The sequence below is a fragment of the Lepisma saccharinum genome, chromosome 25, assembly GCF_977018435.1.
Source record: "Lepisma saccharinum chromosome 25, izLepSacc3.1, whole genome shotgun sequence".
Lineage (NCBI taxonomy): Eukaryota > Metazoa > Arthropoda > Insecta > Zygentoma > Lepismatidae > Lepisma > Lepisma saccharinum.
Window position 1 is genome coordinate 20,598,566 of NC_139253.1, and position 17,893 is coordinate 20,616,458.

At 36.0% G+C, this 17,893-nt stretch overlaps 1 protein-coding gene across 1 annotated transcript in view; it reads right to left on the reverse strand.

Annotated features, from left to right (window-relative positions):
* Positions 1–17,893, reverse strand: part of kl-3 (dynein heavy chain 8, axonemal kl-3) — a 217,449-nt gene that overhangs the window by 67,549 nt on the left and 132,007 nt on the right. The window contains exons 41-46 of the mRNA XM_083111913.1: positions 16,500–16,745; positions 11,995–12,148; positions 11,032–11,196; positions 9,493–9,719; positions 2,386–2,608; positions 854–1,030 (exon numbers count right to left, since the gene is read on the reverse strand). Coding sequence (XP_082968039.1) covers positions 854–1,030; positions 2,386–2,608; positions 9,493–9,719; positions 11,032–11,196; positions 11,995–12,148; positions 16,500–16,745 — 1,192 coding nt within the window. The remainder of the gene's footprint in view (positions 1–853; positions 1,031–2,385; positions 2,609–9,492; positions 9,720–11,031; positions 11,197–11,994; positions 12,149–16,499; positions 16,746–17,893) is intronic.

Here is a 17,893-nt window from a genome sequence, read left to right on the forward strand (position 1 = left end):
TGCACAATTCCCGGTGAGTAGCCACCCTGCTTTGGTATGGAAAAACACAAACTCGTCCCCACCCAAATAATTCAGGACAACAACGTCTGCGTGAAAGGTTTTGCTTACCATATTCTGGGTAAGCCAGGGTGTCATTCTTGCTGATTTTGGGGTAAAAGGAGCAATTGTAAATGCTGCTGCATATTGTGCCACACTGTATTGTCTACGAGCTGCTCTGTGCCGTAAACATCCAACAAAATCTCTGGAGGAGGTCATCATTCTCCATGACAATGCTCATCCCCATGTGGCTGCATCAGTGATGCAAAAAGTAAATTCCTGGTATTGGGAAATTCTCAAGCATCCAACATACAGTCCAGACCTAGTCCCAACAGACTTTCACCTGTTCGGCCCACTGAAGGAACACCTTGCCGGCAAACACTTCAGCTGCGACATGGAAGTTGTGACAAGACGTGCGTCGTTGGTTATGCGTCCAGCCAAACAATTTCTACCGCATGGATATCGAAAAATTGGTGTCACGGTGGGACAAATGGATGTTGTGTGGAAAAGTATAGTAATGTTCAACCTTCAAAATGTATATTTCAGTTTTTGTGAATACATTTCTGTTTGGCTGTAAAAAATTTACTCAATTACTTTTTAATATCTCCTCGTATTTTGACTGCCTGACCATTGCCTAGATCTTATGCAAAGATCCAACAGGAAATACATGTGGTAAATATACACTGTCAAAAACACTGGGACATTCATACACTTTTTCAGAAAATCGTACTACATATAAGATATCAAAAAGTGACTTGGCATAGATTTTCTATTTTAAAAAATTCAACATTTTAAGAAAATCTGAATGAACATTCACCCCTAAAGCTGCTTCCGCAGCCTCTAAAGCTGGCTTGGCGGCAGCCAATTTGCGCAATGCAACTGCTTTGTCAGCTCCAATGTTTCTGACTAGATTTTCTGCCCTGTCCTTCACCACCTGAACATCCGCTTTCACGAGTTCTGCTGCTTGGGCAACTACAGCTACCTCTTCAAGCACCTGAAATGGATACCAAGTCATTGAAAATAATTCATATACAGTATTCAATAAGCAGTGTAACTTCAAAATTAAAAAAATTACATGCTAAACACATAAAGCTCAGTTAAAGGATGATTTACACCTTAAACATGATGCATTAAGGTTAATATTTTTGCCACTTCTCACCGACACTAAATCTTGAACATTGAAACATTTGAAGTAATTCTGTTTACTTAAATTTGAAAATATCTATCTTTACTTTATTATTTTGGTTGTTTTATGTCACCTTTCTACTTCTCTAGGTTAATCATGACGATGAGGATGAATGATGAATATATCTACTTTTTTACTCAGGATTTGTTTGGGCACCTGACATTGTGGTGCAATATGCTAACCAGTCTGCCACGGAAGTTGGTTCCAAAATATCAAGGTATGCACTCACACCTGGCTAGTCAACACAGATGAAAATATTGTGATCCAATCTATGGCTTTTTCCAGGTCTCGAACTCTAAGAACTGGCCTTGGTAGCCTAGACAGTGAATTTGAGCTACTACTGTGAACTATTGCATTATTCAATCTTGTGTATCAGTATATTATTATTGGTCATGTCTCTTAAGTTCTTTGTAGCAGCAATAGCAGTCTCAGAGAAAATTAGTTTTGGTAAGGTTTTGATAACTAGTAAAAACGACTATAAATCAATAATAAACAATCCTTGTAATAAACATTGTGAAACTATGAAAAATTATGTAAAATGACAACAGCACATACATAGTTAAATACAATTTAAAAAATGATGTTTCGCTGGCTTCCCACTGACATTCTCAAAGTAAAAAGAGGTATATTCCTTCTCCACCTACCATTCTTACATGTTTTTAAGCTCTGCTCCTGCCTTGAGAATGCCAGCTGAAAGCTTAAAAAAAAAAAATTCTTTAAAATTATTATAAGTATATGTGTGTACTGTGTGACATTCTACATCCCAGGTTTTATGTAAATATGACAGACAAGCTCTTATAAGAACAAATTTTCTATTGTCATTGGGAAATAAACTTTGTGCATCTTGTAGCCTACAAGAACATAGCCTTGTTTATTCATCTGAAGACAACCCTTGGATACTTGAAACATTATGCCAAAAAAGAAACAATGTATCAGAAGCAAAACAAATCATGTGGTAAATGTTTACATTTAAATTGTATTATATTATAAATGCAAGGCACTAGTTTTGTATTATTACAAATATTTGACTACACTGACAAGAATGCATTAAAATATCTGTCATTCTGAAATGAGAAATAGGAAATGTACTGTAAGGTGATATAGGAAAATAGTTTTAATTTGTTCTTATTCAACCAACTCTTAAACAATAAGAAATACAATACCTTATTGGCCTTCAATGTTGCTACTTGAGCCTCTTTATTTTTAACTTCCAAAACTTTACTCAGTTCAGCAACATTTTCTGCAGCCTCCAGAAGCTTTTGAAGGCCCACATTCATTCGTTCTGCTAGCACACCAATCCCATGGCGTTTTTCTGAGTATATGACTTTATAACCTTCCAGAAATGAAAGGTATGATTTTGGTGTTACAAATGTTTGCCTTCGAAACCTAAAAACATATTTGAAAATAAAATCAGTATGGAATTATTATTGATGCTGATAAAGGCCAAATATAAAATTTACCAATAAAAATAATCAATAGTTAGACCTTATTTTTCTGCAAATGCAACAGTGCCAAAAAAAAAAAGAAGTAGTTCATTGTTGCAAGAAAGTGTTTATGTATGTGCAAAGATAATCAAAATTGTGTGAAGTTGGTAGTCACAAGAGAAAAAGGTATTTACAAGAATGTCATATCAGTGAAATTTATTTATTTATTTATTTACTGCCCTCAACAGATGTAAAACCTCTAATTACATAAACATACGAGGGGCATGTCAAAAAAAAAAGGGCCGACTGATTATTACAGAGAATAAAATCAAGTGAGCAAATTTTGATTTTGATGCTATACAAGTGCATACCCTGGCTATTTTTCTACATAGTCACAATGACGCTCCAAGCATTTTTAGTACCATGGAACAAGTTTACAAAGACCCTCTGTGTAGAAATCTGCCGTCTGAGATCTCAGGCAGTCGAGAACTTCACCATCATCGAAACATTTGCAAAGCAAGCCACTTTTTGAGGTGAAGGAACAGAAAGTGATCACTTGGGGCAAGATCCGGATGTATGGTGGGTGATTAAAACGTTCCCATCGGAATTTTTTAATTGTCGCAACAGTACGGTCAGCTGTGTGTGGGCAGGCATTGTCATGAATAAGCAGAATTCCAGACCGTAACATTCCTCTTTTGGATGGCACATCGCAATTAGACAGTGTTTGGCAATACACATCTGCTGTGATGGTTCGTCCCGGTTCCAGGAATTTCACAAGGTGCGACACTTGATTTAGGTTTGTTATTGAACTAACTCGACAAATTATACTGGAAGATGTGCAGTCGGGGCAAATTAGTCAATAATATCATAAAACCCAATCAAGCATTCATAATTACATGTTTTACATCGCCCTTACTACACAGGTATCTGGCAGATTCGCGAGAAAAGCCAAAATGAGCAAGAATGGTGTAAGCCCTTTATATGTATAGGGTCCAAATGGATAAAGTATGTAAGATACATTGAAAATGTAATACTTGGTAGTCATTCATTGTATGGTTTCCCTTTTATGCACTGCCAATTAATAGAGAAACAAGTTAAGCGCCAACATGTTAAGTGTCAACATGTATACACATGCGCAAAAAAAAAAAAATCGTAATTTCACACTGCACAAAATAATCAAGATTGCAATATTCACTATTCTACAAAAATACCTATATTTAGGTATATTTAATAAGTAGCATGGATTTTTCAACTCTTAATTTTTAAGGTTAGCGTCATTGATTACCATGCAAATTTTTATGACTGCAAAATTATAGCTATCGGAAGGAATTTGCATTAATATCAAAAGGACAACATTAACAAACAACGTGACATTTATTCCTTTCTTTTTCAAAAATAAACAATAGATTGTTGAAATACTACATAATACACTACATACATAAATCTCTGCAAACATAGCTTGCATAATCATTGAATATTCATTTTTAATTTAATAACAAAGTGACTGTGCACATTCAAACAATTAAAAACAATTTGAGCTCGCCCAGCAAGTGTATGCATTTTGAACACAAACTTGTTTCATAGAACATGACTAGATTAAGATTCGCGTTGAATTCCTGATTCTACCTTAACTATATTCTCAATTATCTTTGATATTAATAATATTACTCAGGTTTTTACAATCGCATAGAATTTATAATTCATTAAGATCAAAACTAAATTGATGGTACTGAATCGGGTATTTGGATTGGCAATCAAAAATGGTTGGTATTTAAGAAAGGGGCAAGATTTACGTAATGTATTACGCTAATTTGGTTTCGCTTTTTTTGCCGTTCCCATTTTTGCTCTTGAAGATAACACAGTCACTGGAATCGTGCAAAAACCACATTTACGTTCAACACAACGTGTTACACATTTACAAATTCATGCAATAGAGATATCACGCACACTTTGTTGAAATCAACAGTTTTTTCAATTCCAAATAATCTTACAATTCATTTCTATGCAATTCCTAAGTTTCTGTTTGATTAAATTGCAAACATTATTCGTGCAATAATTTAACCAAAAAAATTCAGTTCGATTTGTACTTATTGGGAAGTTTGAAGGAGGTTACTAGTCACTTGGATTTTTTGCAATAGTAAAGTACATTAGTAGGTCACGTTTTCTCGTTCTTATTCCGCAGAAGAGATCTATGTACCTGAAGAAACATTAACGGCAATAAAGTTAATTTAGGCCGTTACAATATTTGTCCATTTCCAGAAATCCAATAATCTTATACACGTGGTTCTCCATGTAAAACGTAGGGTGCCCTGTTCTTTGTATAATGGACATCAATAATGGACTGAGCTGTAGGTGACCTCGACTGGATAAAGCGAACTAGATGGTGGTTAAGAAAACTGTGTTTCCTGTACAAACGCTGAGCAAGAAGTGTAAGGTAATTTCTACTACTGCATCCGTGTGTGGAAGTAGTGCAATTCCATGCTGCCAGATGGCAGTAGCAACTTAGGCTGTCAGACGGTACTACCATCTGACGGTGGAAATGAGAACTTCATCTGTTTGGTTAAAACAGAAAGTTCATATACATAATGTAACGTTGCAAATATTTTATAAAGATCGCGAACGTTACAGATGATTACACCTTTTTGGTCCCAAAACACTTTGCCATGATTTTGCAATGCGATGGTGTTTGCTTGAATTTCTTCGGTTTCGGTGTACAGGAGTGACACCATTGCTTGGATTGCTGCTTCGACTCACCAGTGACGTACAATATCCAGGTTTTGTCTCCAGTCGCTATGTGAGAAAACAAGTCAACCATCCTTCTCCCAGCAGGCCAAAAAAATCAAGTGCTGATTTCATTTTTTCATCTTTGTGAGTGCTTGTCAATGTTTTTGGCACCCACCTCGCACAAAGTTTGCGATAACCCAGATTGTTCGTTACAATTCGCTGCAATGTTTTATCAGACACTACAGGAAACTCCATGCCTAGATCAGTAATGGTGAAACGGTGGTTCGATCGCACATTCTCATCAACATGTTGCACAAGGTCATCCGTCTGAACACTAGGCCTGCTGCTCTGCTCGTCATCATGAACATTTGAACGTCCTTCCCGAAAAGCACGACACCATTGTCTCACCTTTCCTTCCTTCACTCATTACTGTTGGTCCGTAAATGGCACACAATTCCCAATGAATGTCAGCTCCACTCAGTCCTTTTGCGTTGAGAAATCTAATCACCGACCTCACCTCGCATTTGGCTGGATTTTCTTATTACAGCAGCAATTTCAACTTCCTGCTACTTACACGTACACACCTTCACACTGAGAAATATACCTCTGTTGCAGGCACAGAATACTAAAGAATGCTTCCGTGCACGTGCAGCTTCCTCAGTGTTGCCAGTCCCAAGTAAAAAATTATCGGCCCTTTTCTTTGACATGTGCCTCGTATATTATTTACCAGCACTATTACAGCTCAATCCATATGCTATTATCAGGGATAATCACTGTTCACTGATTTTTTTTGTCCTACACTTACTATTTACATTAGGGATGAGAGAGATTAATCAGTACTCCATCATTGATTGATTGATTTGTTGTTTTAAGTCCACTTTATGCACAGAAAGGCTAATTGGGACTGGACTTACAGTTTAAAGTGGGATCCGAACCACTATGTGCCTCCACCGGGAATCAAACCTGGGACCCCTTGATTACAAGGCAATGACGCTACCACTGCGCCATCGAGGAGGCCCAGTACTTTATCAGTATCGGCTAATATAGACATATATGGATAAAATTGCCAATAGTTTTACCAATCTGATGTCACGTAGGCTCCAATTCAGTGCAAAATTGTGCTATTTAATTATTAAAAAATTGAAAAGTCTCATTAAGAGCCTGAATGGTTCAGATATTTAATTAATTAATGAGTATAACCAGGCAACTTCAATTGATTTTGCTTCAGAAAAAGAAACTGTGTATTTAAACATTTACTATACAAAACCAGGGTGTATGAAATAATACCTTTACACATAATAATAATGAAACGGTAGAGTTTAGCACTAACAAGGGAGGTCATCTAAGTGTCCCCCTCCGATTTCCATGAAACGTGGCATGTGTATAGAGGGAACCAAAGGAAGAAATACTTGTTTTTTTTTTGTTTCAGCTAAAAAAAGGGTTTTAGGGGCAAACTAACCCCACCTCCCTCAAATGTCAACATGAGGACAAATTGAAGTGGTTATCTGCAACGGTTTTCCGATTTTGTCCTGTTACTACACAGTAACATTAATCTCCACCTACGCAATAACATTATCAAACTACAATCCCTCACACATAACCAGTTGTCCTCACCCAGGTTTTGACACGTCTTCCAATACACATGGTATAAGAGTGGGTATCTTACCGAAAGGCCACCTCCATTTGGGAATCCAGTGGCATTCTGTTTTGGTGGTGACAGTAATCCAATATGTGATATTTGTGGTGCCGTGGCAGTAATCAGATGTGCATGGTGTAACCGAGCATTATGTTCACATCATTTTTTTGAGGAGTACCATTACTGTGACGAGTATGAACATTGACACCATGTAAGCAACAATGGGGGTGGTTTTCAGTGTGATGCATGGGTGTTTGTCTTTACTTTGTGTTGGCAGATCGGTTACCATAACGTTGTTTCGTGTTACTTTCTGGTGGTAATAAATATCTTATGCATGCTGTGTATTCATCTCTGGAACTATCCTCTTGTACCCTTCGCTATGGATATCACCTATATGATATCAAGGTCATGCTTGATAGGGTTATGGTTCCAGTGTGCGACTATTTTGATGCTCCGTTACCCTGCTCTGGTCCGTCTATTGTTATGCTCATGCCTATCCGGGAACAACGGTGTCTATGAATTCGGCATCTTTACAATTGCACTGCATTTGGCACCGACAATCCTTCAGTTCTGTGCTGTGTGTGTTCTAATTAAATGTGTGTGTTCTTCCTATGCCAGATTTACATGTTTTGGGGTCAGATCCCCACTTCAATTTCTCCTCATCTTGACATTTGAGGTGGGGTTTGGCCCCCTAAAACTGCTTTTTTAGCTGCAACATAAAAACACGTATTTCTTCCTTTGGGGACCTCTATACACCTGCCAAGTTTCATGGAAATCGAAGGGGGACACAGGGGTCAGATCCCCACTTCAATTTGTTCATCTTGACATTTGAGGGGGGATTTGCCCCCTAAAACAGTTTTTTAGCTGAAACAAAAAAAACAAACATGTTGTTCTTCCTTTGGGCCCCTCTACACACCTGCCAAGTTTCATGGAAATCGAAGGTGGGACACAAGGGTCAGATCCCAACTTCAATTTGTCCTCATCTTGACATTTGAGGGGGGTTTTCACCCTAAAACGGTTTTTTAGCAGAAACAAAAAAACAAATATTTCTTCCTTTCGGCCCCTCTATACACCTGCCACGTTTCATGGAAATCGGAGGGACTTAGATAATCTCCCTTGTAAGTTATGGACTATTTAATGGAAATTGGATCAGTAAAATTTTCAGGAATTTTATTGATATGGCAATATTCCTATACCAACCAATACCGATAGAGTACCGACTAATCTGTTCCCATCACTAACATCAACTATTATGAAGAAGCACAAGTAAAAGCTTCCATGCTGATGCTCCAAGACTGAATATTATTTACACATATATGAAATGTTCAACCACACAAGGTCATTCTTTTTTAATATTTCACACCAGAACAATTTAATTTAGGGATAGGACAGATTAGTTGGTACTCATCCGTTATCGGCCAATATAGGCGTATCAGTTAATCTGTAAAATTACCGATTATTTTACCGATGCCATATATATCTATAAATATCTTATAATTTAGTGCAAAATTGTGCCATTTTGTTATAATTTGTGACATTCACTAGTCAATGTGGCATGATTACCTTACGTTCATAAATATTCCAAATTATAATACAAAGGTATTATTATTATAATCTCCGTCAGCGCCGCCCGCCACGCTTCTCGCGATCTCTCGGCTGAAGATCGAAATGGACGCACGGTATATAGTTCATATTACATAATGACTATTGATTCTCGTTGCTATAGCAACGTTGAATTCCAAATATTATCTTGTTTATACAGCGTATAGCACAATAAATAACATAAGACATAATTAACGTTGTACAAAGTAGTTATTATTCATTTTTAACAGTTATTAGAAAGTGACTTGTATAATATGAAATTAATAATTTCAATAAACATATAATTAATTATATTGTGCAGATTCACAAGACTGTCACAAATTTTCATGAATAATCTCCATGCCCTAATTTTTAAGAAGCAAATGTCTAAATATGCAACTTCTTCTGCACTTCAGTCACCTGGAACGACGAACTATTCAGGTTCTTCCAGGACCATTTGGAATTTTGTATCGGATCAGTAGAATATCGGATATCGATATTGATATTGGTAAATTATATATCGGTACGGTATCGGCCAAAATTTCATATTAGCCCATCCCTAATTTAAATACTTGTGAGAAGACACAATCACAATTTAGTTTTTTTGAAAATGTTAAACTGTTTCTAACTTTCAATGAATTATAATAATAATTTGCAGGTCTAGGCTAACATTGATGCCTGTATTAGATAGTGTCCATATACATCTTATCATTGATACTTTCCTAGTTCTGATATCCTGCAAGGTATGCAAAATGCTGGTGGATGTTTTCGCCAAGTTACAATAACCTTGGAATTGTGCAAATGTCAATTTTCATTTATTCTGTGCAAACAATGTCCGGTGAAAGTGTTCACGTTTTTGCAGTATGAGGATCAGTATCATTTCAAAAATTTGTCATCTGACATACCTGTCAAAGTACTTTACACAATAATCAGCAACTTCATCGTGGACATTAGCCATAAGATCTATTAACTGTGACTTAGTTTCAGCAGTGGCTACCATGTCATAGTTGCCCAGATAATGTTCGGAAACAGCAAGCAAGGCATCCTTTGGCCAGCGCTGAAACCAGTCTATGGTACATCCAGAAATGAGAGCAGGGAACTTGAGGGATCTGCTTCTAAATTTTCCACCAACCTGAAAAAAGGGACAATTGTAAAATACAGTGTAAAAAATGTTACAGCATTGAATTTATTCTTATACAGAGTAACACCTACATGCTTCTTCAAAATTACAGCATTTTTAAGTGTAAAAATGTAGACAACAGGACCTAACTTTTAAAATTACTATAACCACACAATTGTAAACTATTTTAGCAAATAGTGCTACAGTAAAAGTAGAAACATGCTGACAGCTGTAATATTCTTCCTATTTACAACAATTTAGATAACGAAAAAAGTAGAATCCAGCAGTGTGATGGCTAAATAATTATAAAAATTACTACAGCATGTAATTTGTAAAGTAACATCTTTACACTAGTTTCATTACTCAACATGAATGATTCACAGAATAAATGTACTGAAAAGTTTTTACTAATGTAAAGATCAGCTCTATGCTGGGTGAAATATGACAACTATAGAAGTCGCCAAGAATTCAGTGATGATACAGCAGTGTAGTTATTTACAATTCAACACAAGTAACACAGCAGAGGCTGAAAATGACAGAAACCGAAATATGGTCTCATAGGTCAGTGGAAGATCAAAGGCACAGCACACCAGACACCTGGTCCTACTTGCTGCACACTTTGCTAAGTTCATGTGACACTTTGATCTTTTAAAATTTTTAACAACTGGCATTATTTGGACTGAATTGCATATGAATGAGCACACATTTAGAGATATGTATACTCAGTGCTCGAAAAATCTTCTCCACAGCTAGGTGCCAGCTCTGAAAATCAGGTGCCAGGAAACCACCTACTAGCAATTATGCATACTAGTATAAGAAGCTGAGCCGTTCCCCATGACGGGGCACATCGCGCTACGATGCCAGGAGACCCGGGTTTGAATCCTGGGCTGGGCATGGATGTTTGTGAGTGCTCATTCATCAATTTCATCATATCATATAACTCATCCTCACTTTCGTACATTAGCCAAAAGTGGCACAAAAAACAAAGTAAAATAAAGCAAATCAATCAACCTATAAGAAGCTGAGCATCACCGTATTCAAAACATTGCTAAATCATGTGAGAAAAATGAGAAATGGGCAGTTGGGGACAAAGAGTAATAAATTGTTACTTATTCTATGGAATGTTCACAACGTTGATAAAAAAAATCATCTGCAAACTTACGCTGTACTGCAATTTGAACTTAGAATCTTCAATATTTCGTACATGCAAATTTATAAAACGGCAATATTACAGAAAAACATCACAGTCGCCAGGCTGTGACCTGGCAACTGGGACTTTTCGAGCCCTGTGTATACTTGTAAAATAAGTTTTCTTTTAACTTACCGGTGAGAAACACAGAACAACATGAAGATTGTTTCTGGCACGAGAGATAAAGAACTCGTAAAGGTTGTCATTGCTTATAACTGCTTTTGGTAGTTCTTTCTTAAAGGCAGGTATAAGTTCTTGAAGAAGTTCTTCTCTTTCATCTTTTGGGAATAAATTGGCAACCTAAGAAGAATAAAAATATGTGAATATATTAAATACATGAACTTTGCTACTCTTTTAATTACCCAGAATATAAAATATTAAATAATGTACAATGTGGCCTACTAAAAATTAAAGAAATGGGATTTTCAGAAGAAAATGAAATGACAAAAGAAAATGTACAAATGAGAGTGGAAGAGAATAATTGATAGCATACTGGTATCATGATATAGAAATATTGGTTTATCAATAAATTTCCTGCAATTGTGCCGGTAATGTTTTATATTGGCCCATACGTAAAATATCTACATGTTTCAAGATAATCGCATATGTTAATTTATCAGTGAAATTACAGATATTTCAATAAAGAGTCTGTAACTTGTTTCCACAGTAATATCATTTCTGTTGTTTATCTTATGAATATCAAATCAAAAATCATGTACCTTGTTTTTTTAAAAGACATTTCAAAAAATAAAGTGTCTATATTTACTGTACAATCCACATTATAATTAGGCACATTAATGAAAAAGTGGTGCATTATTCAGTGCCCACAAAATGTTCATCATTTTATACCTTTTGAGGATCTGAAGATTTCATATCTGATGTACATTATCAAAAGCATCAAATTATAATGCAAATATTATTTGATATTCCATTTTCATAATTTAGTTGGTCTTATTTTCTTATGAACTATTGTTCAAACATACTGATGCAAGTGTACCTAATTCACTTAATAGTAGAGACCTGAACATCTGCATTAGCAGCAAGTGTTGGAGAATAAAGAAAGGTTATAATTTATCTAAATTAAAACTATTTTCTCACCTCGCCTGAGCTCAAGATGTTATTTATGTATTCCAGAAATGATTCATCTTTGACCTCATTGTCTGTAAATATAAAGCTTATGCCACGTCCATCAAATCCTGAAACTCTATACAAGTATTTTAAATCATCCAGTAGATTATTATTACTGTATGCCCTAAAGGAAGAGAATAAAAAAAAGATAATAATTACCCTTGGTAAAAGACCTTAGGCAAATGAAGTACAATAACAGGGTAGCTACGATTTTTTTATTATGAAATTCCCTGACTTTTCCAGGTTTTCCAGACCAGAAATAAAATTTTTCCAGACATGTTTGTCGTCATGATTTTTGCTTTTGAACCTCATGTTTTTCAATTAAATATGCAGGCAGGTTAATTATTATGAATATGAATATACACAGTTATTAGCTGAAAATTTACCAAGTGATTAATACAATGCTATTCAATGAAAAAATAAATAACTATTGTACTTACCCATTTTCACTAAGTCATTACAATTAAGGCTGTGTAAAAAAATCAATAAAAAAATGTGGCATATATCAAAGCTTTACAATGTAACCTGTATACAACCTCAATTAGCCTATATTAATACAAATGAGAAACAACAGAAAATTAGGTCATGTACCTTTAGAAAATAAGCAATAAGTTTAATGATTATATTTTTTAACTTATTGAAAATAGTACATATTACGGAAATTCAGAACTTGAATGGGGCCGGTGACCAACCATACACCTAAACAAAATATATACGCGGGCCATACTTAGGAATCAAATATCTCCATTATTCGAGTTTTCCACATGCTGGAACCAATTTTATATTAAGGAAAACATCGAAATCTGTCTTTTAAAAGGTAACAGTTCTGAATGTTTTATGATTTTTTTTTCAAATTTTCCTAGCAGGAAGACTAATTATCATAGAATTTTGGCAATCATTGTGACACGAAATTTGAACCTTCCTTAAAATAATGAGCACTATTTGGATTCGAAAAAAGTTATTTATGTTGAAAAAAAAACTTCAAAATGACCTTACTCAATCATACAAGCTTCCCACGGACAAGGTATTCTCCGGTTGACAAGCGACAGTAAGTATCGTAAACTAGTGGGAATGAATGTAGAAATAAATCGGAACCTTAATAGAGTGCATTCAGGGTCTTTATTTTAATTCTAAGACAACCAAACCTGACATTCCTAACTTAACCACAAAAGCATATATTCACAAAATCTTAAGTAATCGCTAAAACTCTGCAGTATGTGTTAACAGACATAAATCGAAATCGAACCATGTAAAAGTTGCATTTGTAGCATGATGAAATCGTAATAAAACAAAAGGAACTTGGGCTCATTTTCACCACTTTTCAGCATAATTTCATTCTACACGCAAACAATACGTAAAATTACTATCGGCATGAAACCAACATTCGTAACCTAACAACGATGTGTGACCAGTGTACGTTTAATTCCTCTATTTCGCACCAGTTTTTAAAAAATAAATTCATTCTACATGCACAAAACACGTGCATATTCGAATAATGACGTCACTGATACTGCATAAAATCACTAATTTCTGGGGTGTAACACATCTCTGCAATGTAAAAACTACGACAATGAGCAAATGAACTAGTTGATCAGGTTGCTTCTGAACAGGTCACAAAGGAAGGACTCAAATTCACAGAACGGGTTCACGGGGGGAACGAAGTAGTGAGTCCCTTTGTTTTTACTCGGCATCCACACCCGTCCAGTGTGACGTCAACCACAGACAGTTACGTGAAATTCTGCTCTTCAAGCTTTATTGCAGATCCAAAACCGATGAACTGTCCGAACACCAACCTGCTCTGCTTCACGTATCAAAAGAGAAAGGGTTCCGAACGGGTGTGTTCTTGCAGAAAGAAAATTTCCTCACCACACACAAAGCTAAAGCAACATTTTTTCCGCAAGAAATTCTGAGGATGGCTGGTGAGTAGGTTTCGTCTTGAGTAGCTTGTTCTCTAAGGAAAAATCTCACGCCTCTCCAAATTCCGGTCTTGAACAGGTTCACAAGAACGAGTCGCAAAATGAACGGATCCAAGAGTGAATAAATATAGAATTGAAATGCAAAGGAACCATAATTTTGTACGTAACAGACTAGAAGTCATAATGACGAGAGGAACAAGTTTCTGAACTGAATCTTTTGGGGGGACTGGAATCACAAGAACCGAATTTGGAAGTGGAAATGAACAGTTTGTTCATTTTGTAACTGGTTCTCCTGCAACTCCAAAATGTGCGCAAATTCCAGAAAATATCCAAAATTCCCTGACTATTCCCTGACTTTTCCCTGACCAACCAAATTCCCTGACTTTTCCCTGTTTTCCAGGTTTTCCAGTCGCGTAGCAACCCTGAATAAGACAGTTTTAGAATACGTACGTGAGTACTAAAATGATTTCTGCGAAACTTACTTGTAAATGTTTCACTGTTGCATCGAGTTTTCCAAGCAGTTGATGGCAGAGGCCACAGAAATTAATCGAGCATTTACAATAAGTTTCGCGGAAATCATTTTAGTACTCGCGTACATATTCTAATTATCTTTTATTCTCTTTTAACATGAAGACAGTTTTGTTAAATCATAGTTTATCTTGTGCAAACAAGTTTATGAATAAGTAATACAAGTAATTTTTACATGTCACTTACTTGTTTTCATGGTACATATTCATTTTTCTAACAATATTTCAACTGTGTCAGTCTTGATCATCCACATCAACTCACCTGATGAAGATTTGGTTGATTCATTTTATTTTACTTTTCTTTTCTGCCACTTTTGGCTAATCAGGAACCTGAAAAAACTGCCAGCCCAGTGGTGGTGTTAAGTGGTATACTTTTGTTCTTGCCACCTAAGTTCTCAGGTTCAAGTCTCAGCCTAGGCGTGAGTGTTCCTTGCAGATGTTCCTTCGGCAATTTCATTTAATGAGCATCCTCATTGTCACAATTAGCCCAAAAGTGGCAGAAAGATGACTAAGTAACAAAAGTACAAATACAAGACTGAAGCAGTTGAAGTCTTGCAATAAAAATGAATATGTGGCAGCAAAAAGAAAGTCAACGTAAAAGTCACTTATATTCCTTCCTTAATCAAACAAAGTTTTAGCTTTTCAACTAAAAAAAACATGTAGATAAAACTTAGCTTCAAAGTTACAGACAAACAAAGTTCATTGTTTGTTTCTTGTAGTAGGTTCAGGCAAACAAGGGAAAATGGACACTATTCTTCCCTTTTCTCCCTGCCAGTCACTCCACCAGCTGATGAAATGATAGACTCAAGGTCAGGCAGATATATTGCCCAACACAGAAACAAAGATTTCGCAATCACAAGTTCAGATAGTACACAGTTGTAACACAGGGAACAAAACATACGAATAGAAGGTGGGGTCGGACACTCAAATGCCAGAGAAAGTTGATTGTAATATCTACCAATAATATCTATACTTCTATGCATTTTTTGGACTTGTTAAATTAAAATACCTTTCTGCCAGGGAACAAGTTAATAAATGAGCACCCACTTATTTTACAACTTTTGGGAGCACACGCTCCATTTCATGTAAATAAAAAAGGTGATAACCTGCTTATACAAGAAGCACATACAGTGCTCCTCAGTGAGTACATGCTCCAGTGGTAAGCATGTAATCACACTTTGATAAGTATTAAACACTACATGTTCTAGGAATCTAATCAGGTACTTAAATATGTACAGACATGCATGCAAGTACATGTATGTTTGTAAATCCCCAGGTCACAAAATGATATCTGAGAAATTGATAGGTTGAAAACTATGCGAGGGAGGACTTCATTCATTTGAAAATGGAGCACATGCTGGCTTCCTGTACCATTTCTTAACACAACCCATTGATGATCCTTCACTGTATTAGCCAGTGCCCGTAAACACATTTGACGCTATCTGTTTACATTAAATTTTGGTTGTTTTCCTTCACTTTTCTTTCTCTTTGGACAATGAGCATGAACCATGATTAGGTGAAGTTAATGAAGTGAAAGTCTCAAAGAAACACACAAGCCCAGGCAGGGACTCGAACCTAGGACTTTCAAAGCTGAGGTCATCAGTTGACCATTCAATGAACTTGGACACTGAATCTTCTATATGCAAGTAATATGTACAAGGCAACATGAACTATTTGTTAAGTTTTCTTCAGACACACACAGACATCTACAGTTTGAAGTAGGGCATGAACAAATGGAACATGCCCTCACTGGGAATCAAACCCAGGATGCCTTGATTACAACATGATCCAGAGGGAGCATGTCAAAGGAAATTCTGCACTGGGTTTTCTTGTTGGTAGCTCATTTACCAGGCTTCCACACATTCATTCATTTTTCTTGGCATATGTTAGGCAACAGAAGGAGCATAACCCTATTCATACATATTCTGGATATACTTTTGAGACTGGGGATATCCACTGTATACCTGTGCATGCCACTGTTACTACTATAGTTCATAAATAAATATAGATAAAACTAAAAGTCAATAATTACCTTGTAAGGGTAATCTGAAAGGTTTTATAACCAGCAATAAAGGATGCCAATTTTGTAAGAGACTGCTTTCCGGAACCTCCAACACCTACAAGAAGTGCACTTCCCCTTGGTGTCCGAACTATTCTTGATATAATCATTAGATGAACAAGTGCATCTCGAAAAAATACCATATCCATCTTAAGGCCTCTGGTCACTTCATTCAAGCTTCGCATGTATTCCAAAGTTTTGTCAGTGACAAACTTATAGCTACAAATAAACAGGAGTGAAGTTTAAGGAATATATTGCTCATGTGAAAGATTTAATGTACAACAGTGTTGTTATTTTGCTTATATTGTTTTTCATTATTATTATTAGACAAATAGTTGTACCAAAATTTAAATGTTGAGTATGAAAAAAAAGGTTCTTTTTACAAATTTACCCCACTAATTAACAGTTAAATATTTTTATTCACCTCATTTTTGCAATTTATTACCCAACAGACATTATAAATGTTTTATACTGTATATAAAATTAAGTTTTCATTCTACATTAGAACAAAAGATGTCAAATTACAACAAAGGAAACGAACATATGAGGCCAATTCAGCAAATATCCTTAAATACTTCATTGATAGTTAACCATGCATGATATACTGTAAAATAGGATAACATTTTTCAAAGTAGTCTTTCTTCCAAATGCATGTGTGGCATATTTTGGGAAGTGTCCATATTCCAGCGCAGAAGAAATCTTTGAATCTGGCATATAGCCATTCATGCAATGTCTTCTTAAGTTTCCAAACTTCCTACTGATAATATCCTCCTTGGGAAGGTCAAAGATGAGGTAGTCTGATGGTGCAAAGTCATGAGGTGAATATGTGGAAGACACATGGGTGCTACAGTTGTTATACATGACATATATGGATGTGCATTGTCACATTGGAGCACTACATCCTTTGTGAGAAGTCAACTATTTTCTTTCTTAATTTCCAATATTTCACTAGGAGATAAGAATATGTTTTCCTGTTTCCATTTTGTCTCCTAAATTTTTTTCATTTCAGATTGAGAGTAATGCACAAAGCAAACTGCATCACCAATGTGGTACAAAAATTCCTCCCCCTAACTTTGAGAAGTGCTGCAACTACAACAACAAGGTGTTCCTTCATTTTATGTGTCAAGTTCCTGGGAACCCATCTGCCAATGCCTTTTGCACAATGAAGCATCTCTACTATTATGAGATCAATTGATCCAACACCAACCAGTTTTTGACAGTGATGCATCTGGCTTGACAAATAAGTTTATCTGCAGCCTCAATACTCTCAGCTATTACAGCAACGTGCAGTCAACCAGGTTGTGGCAAGTCCAGCATACTTGCGATGCTTCCTGCAAACTTATGCATCTATTCACACACTTGCTATA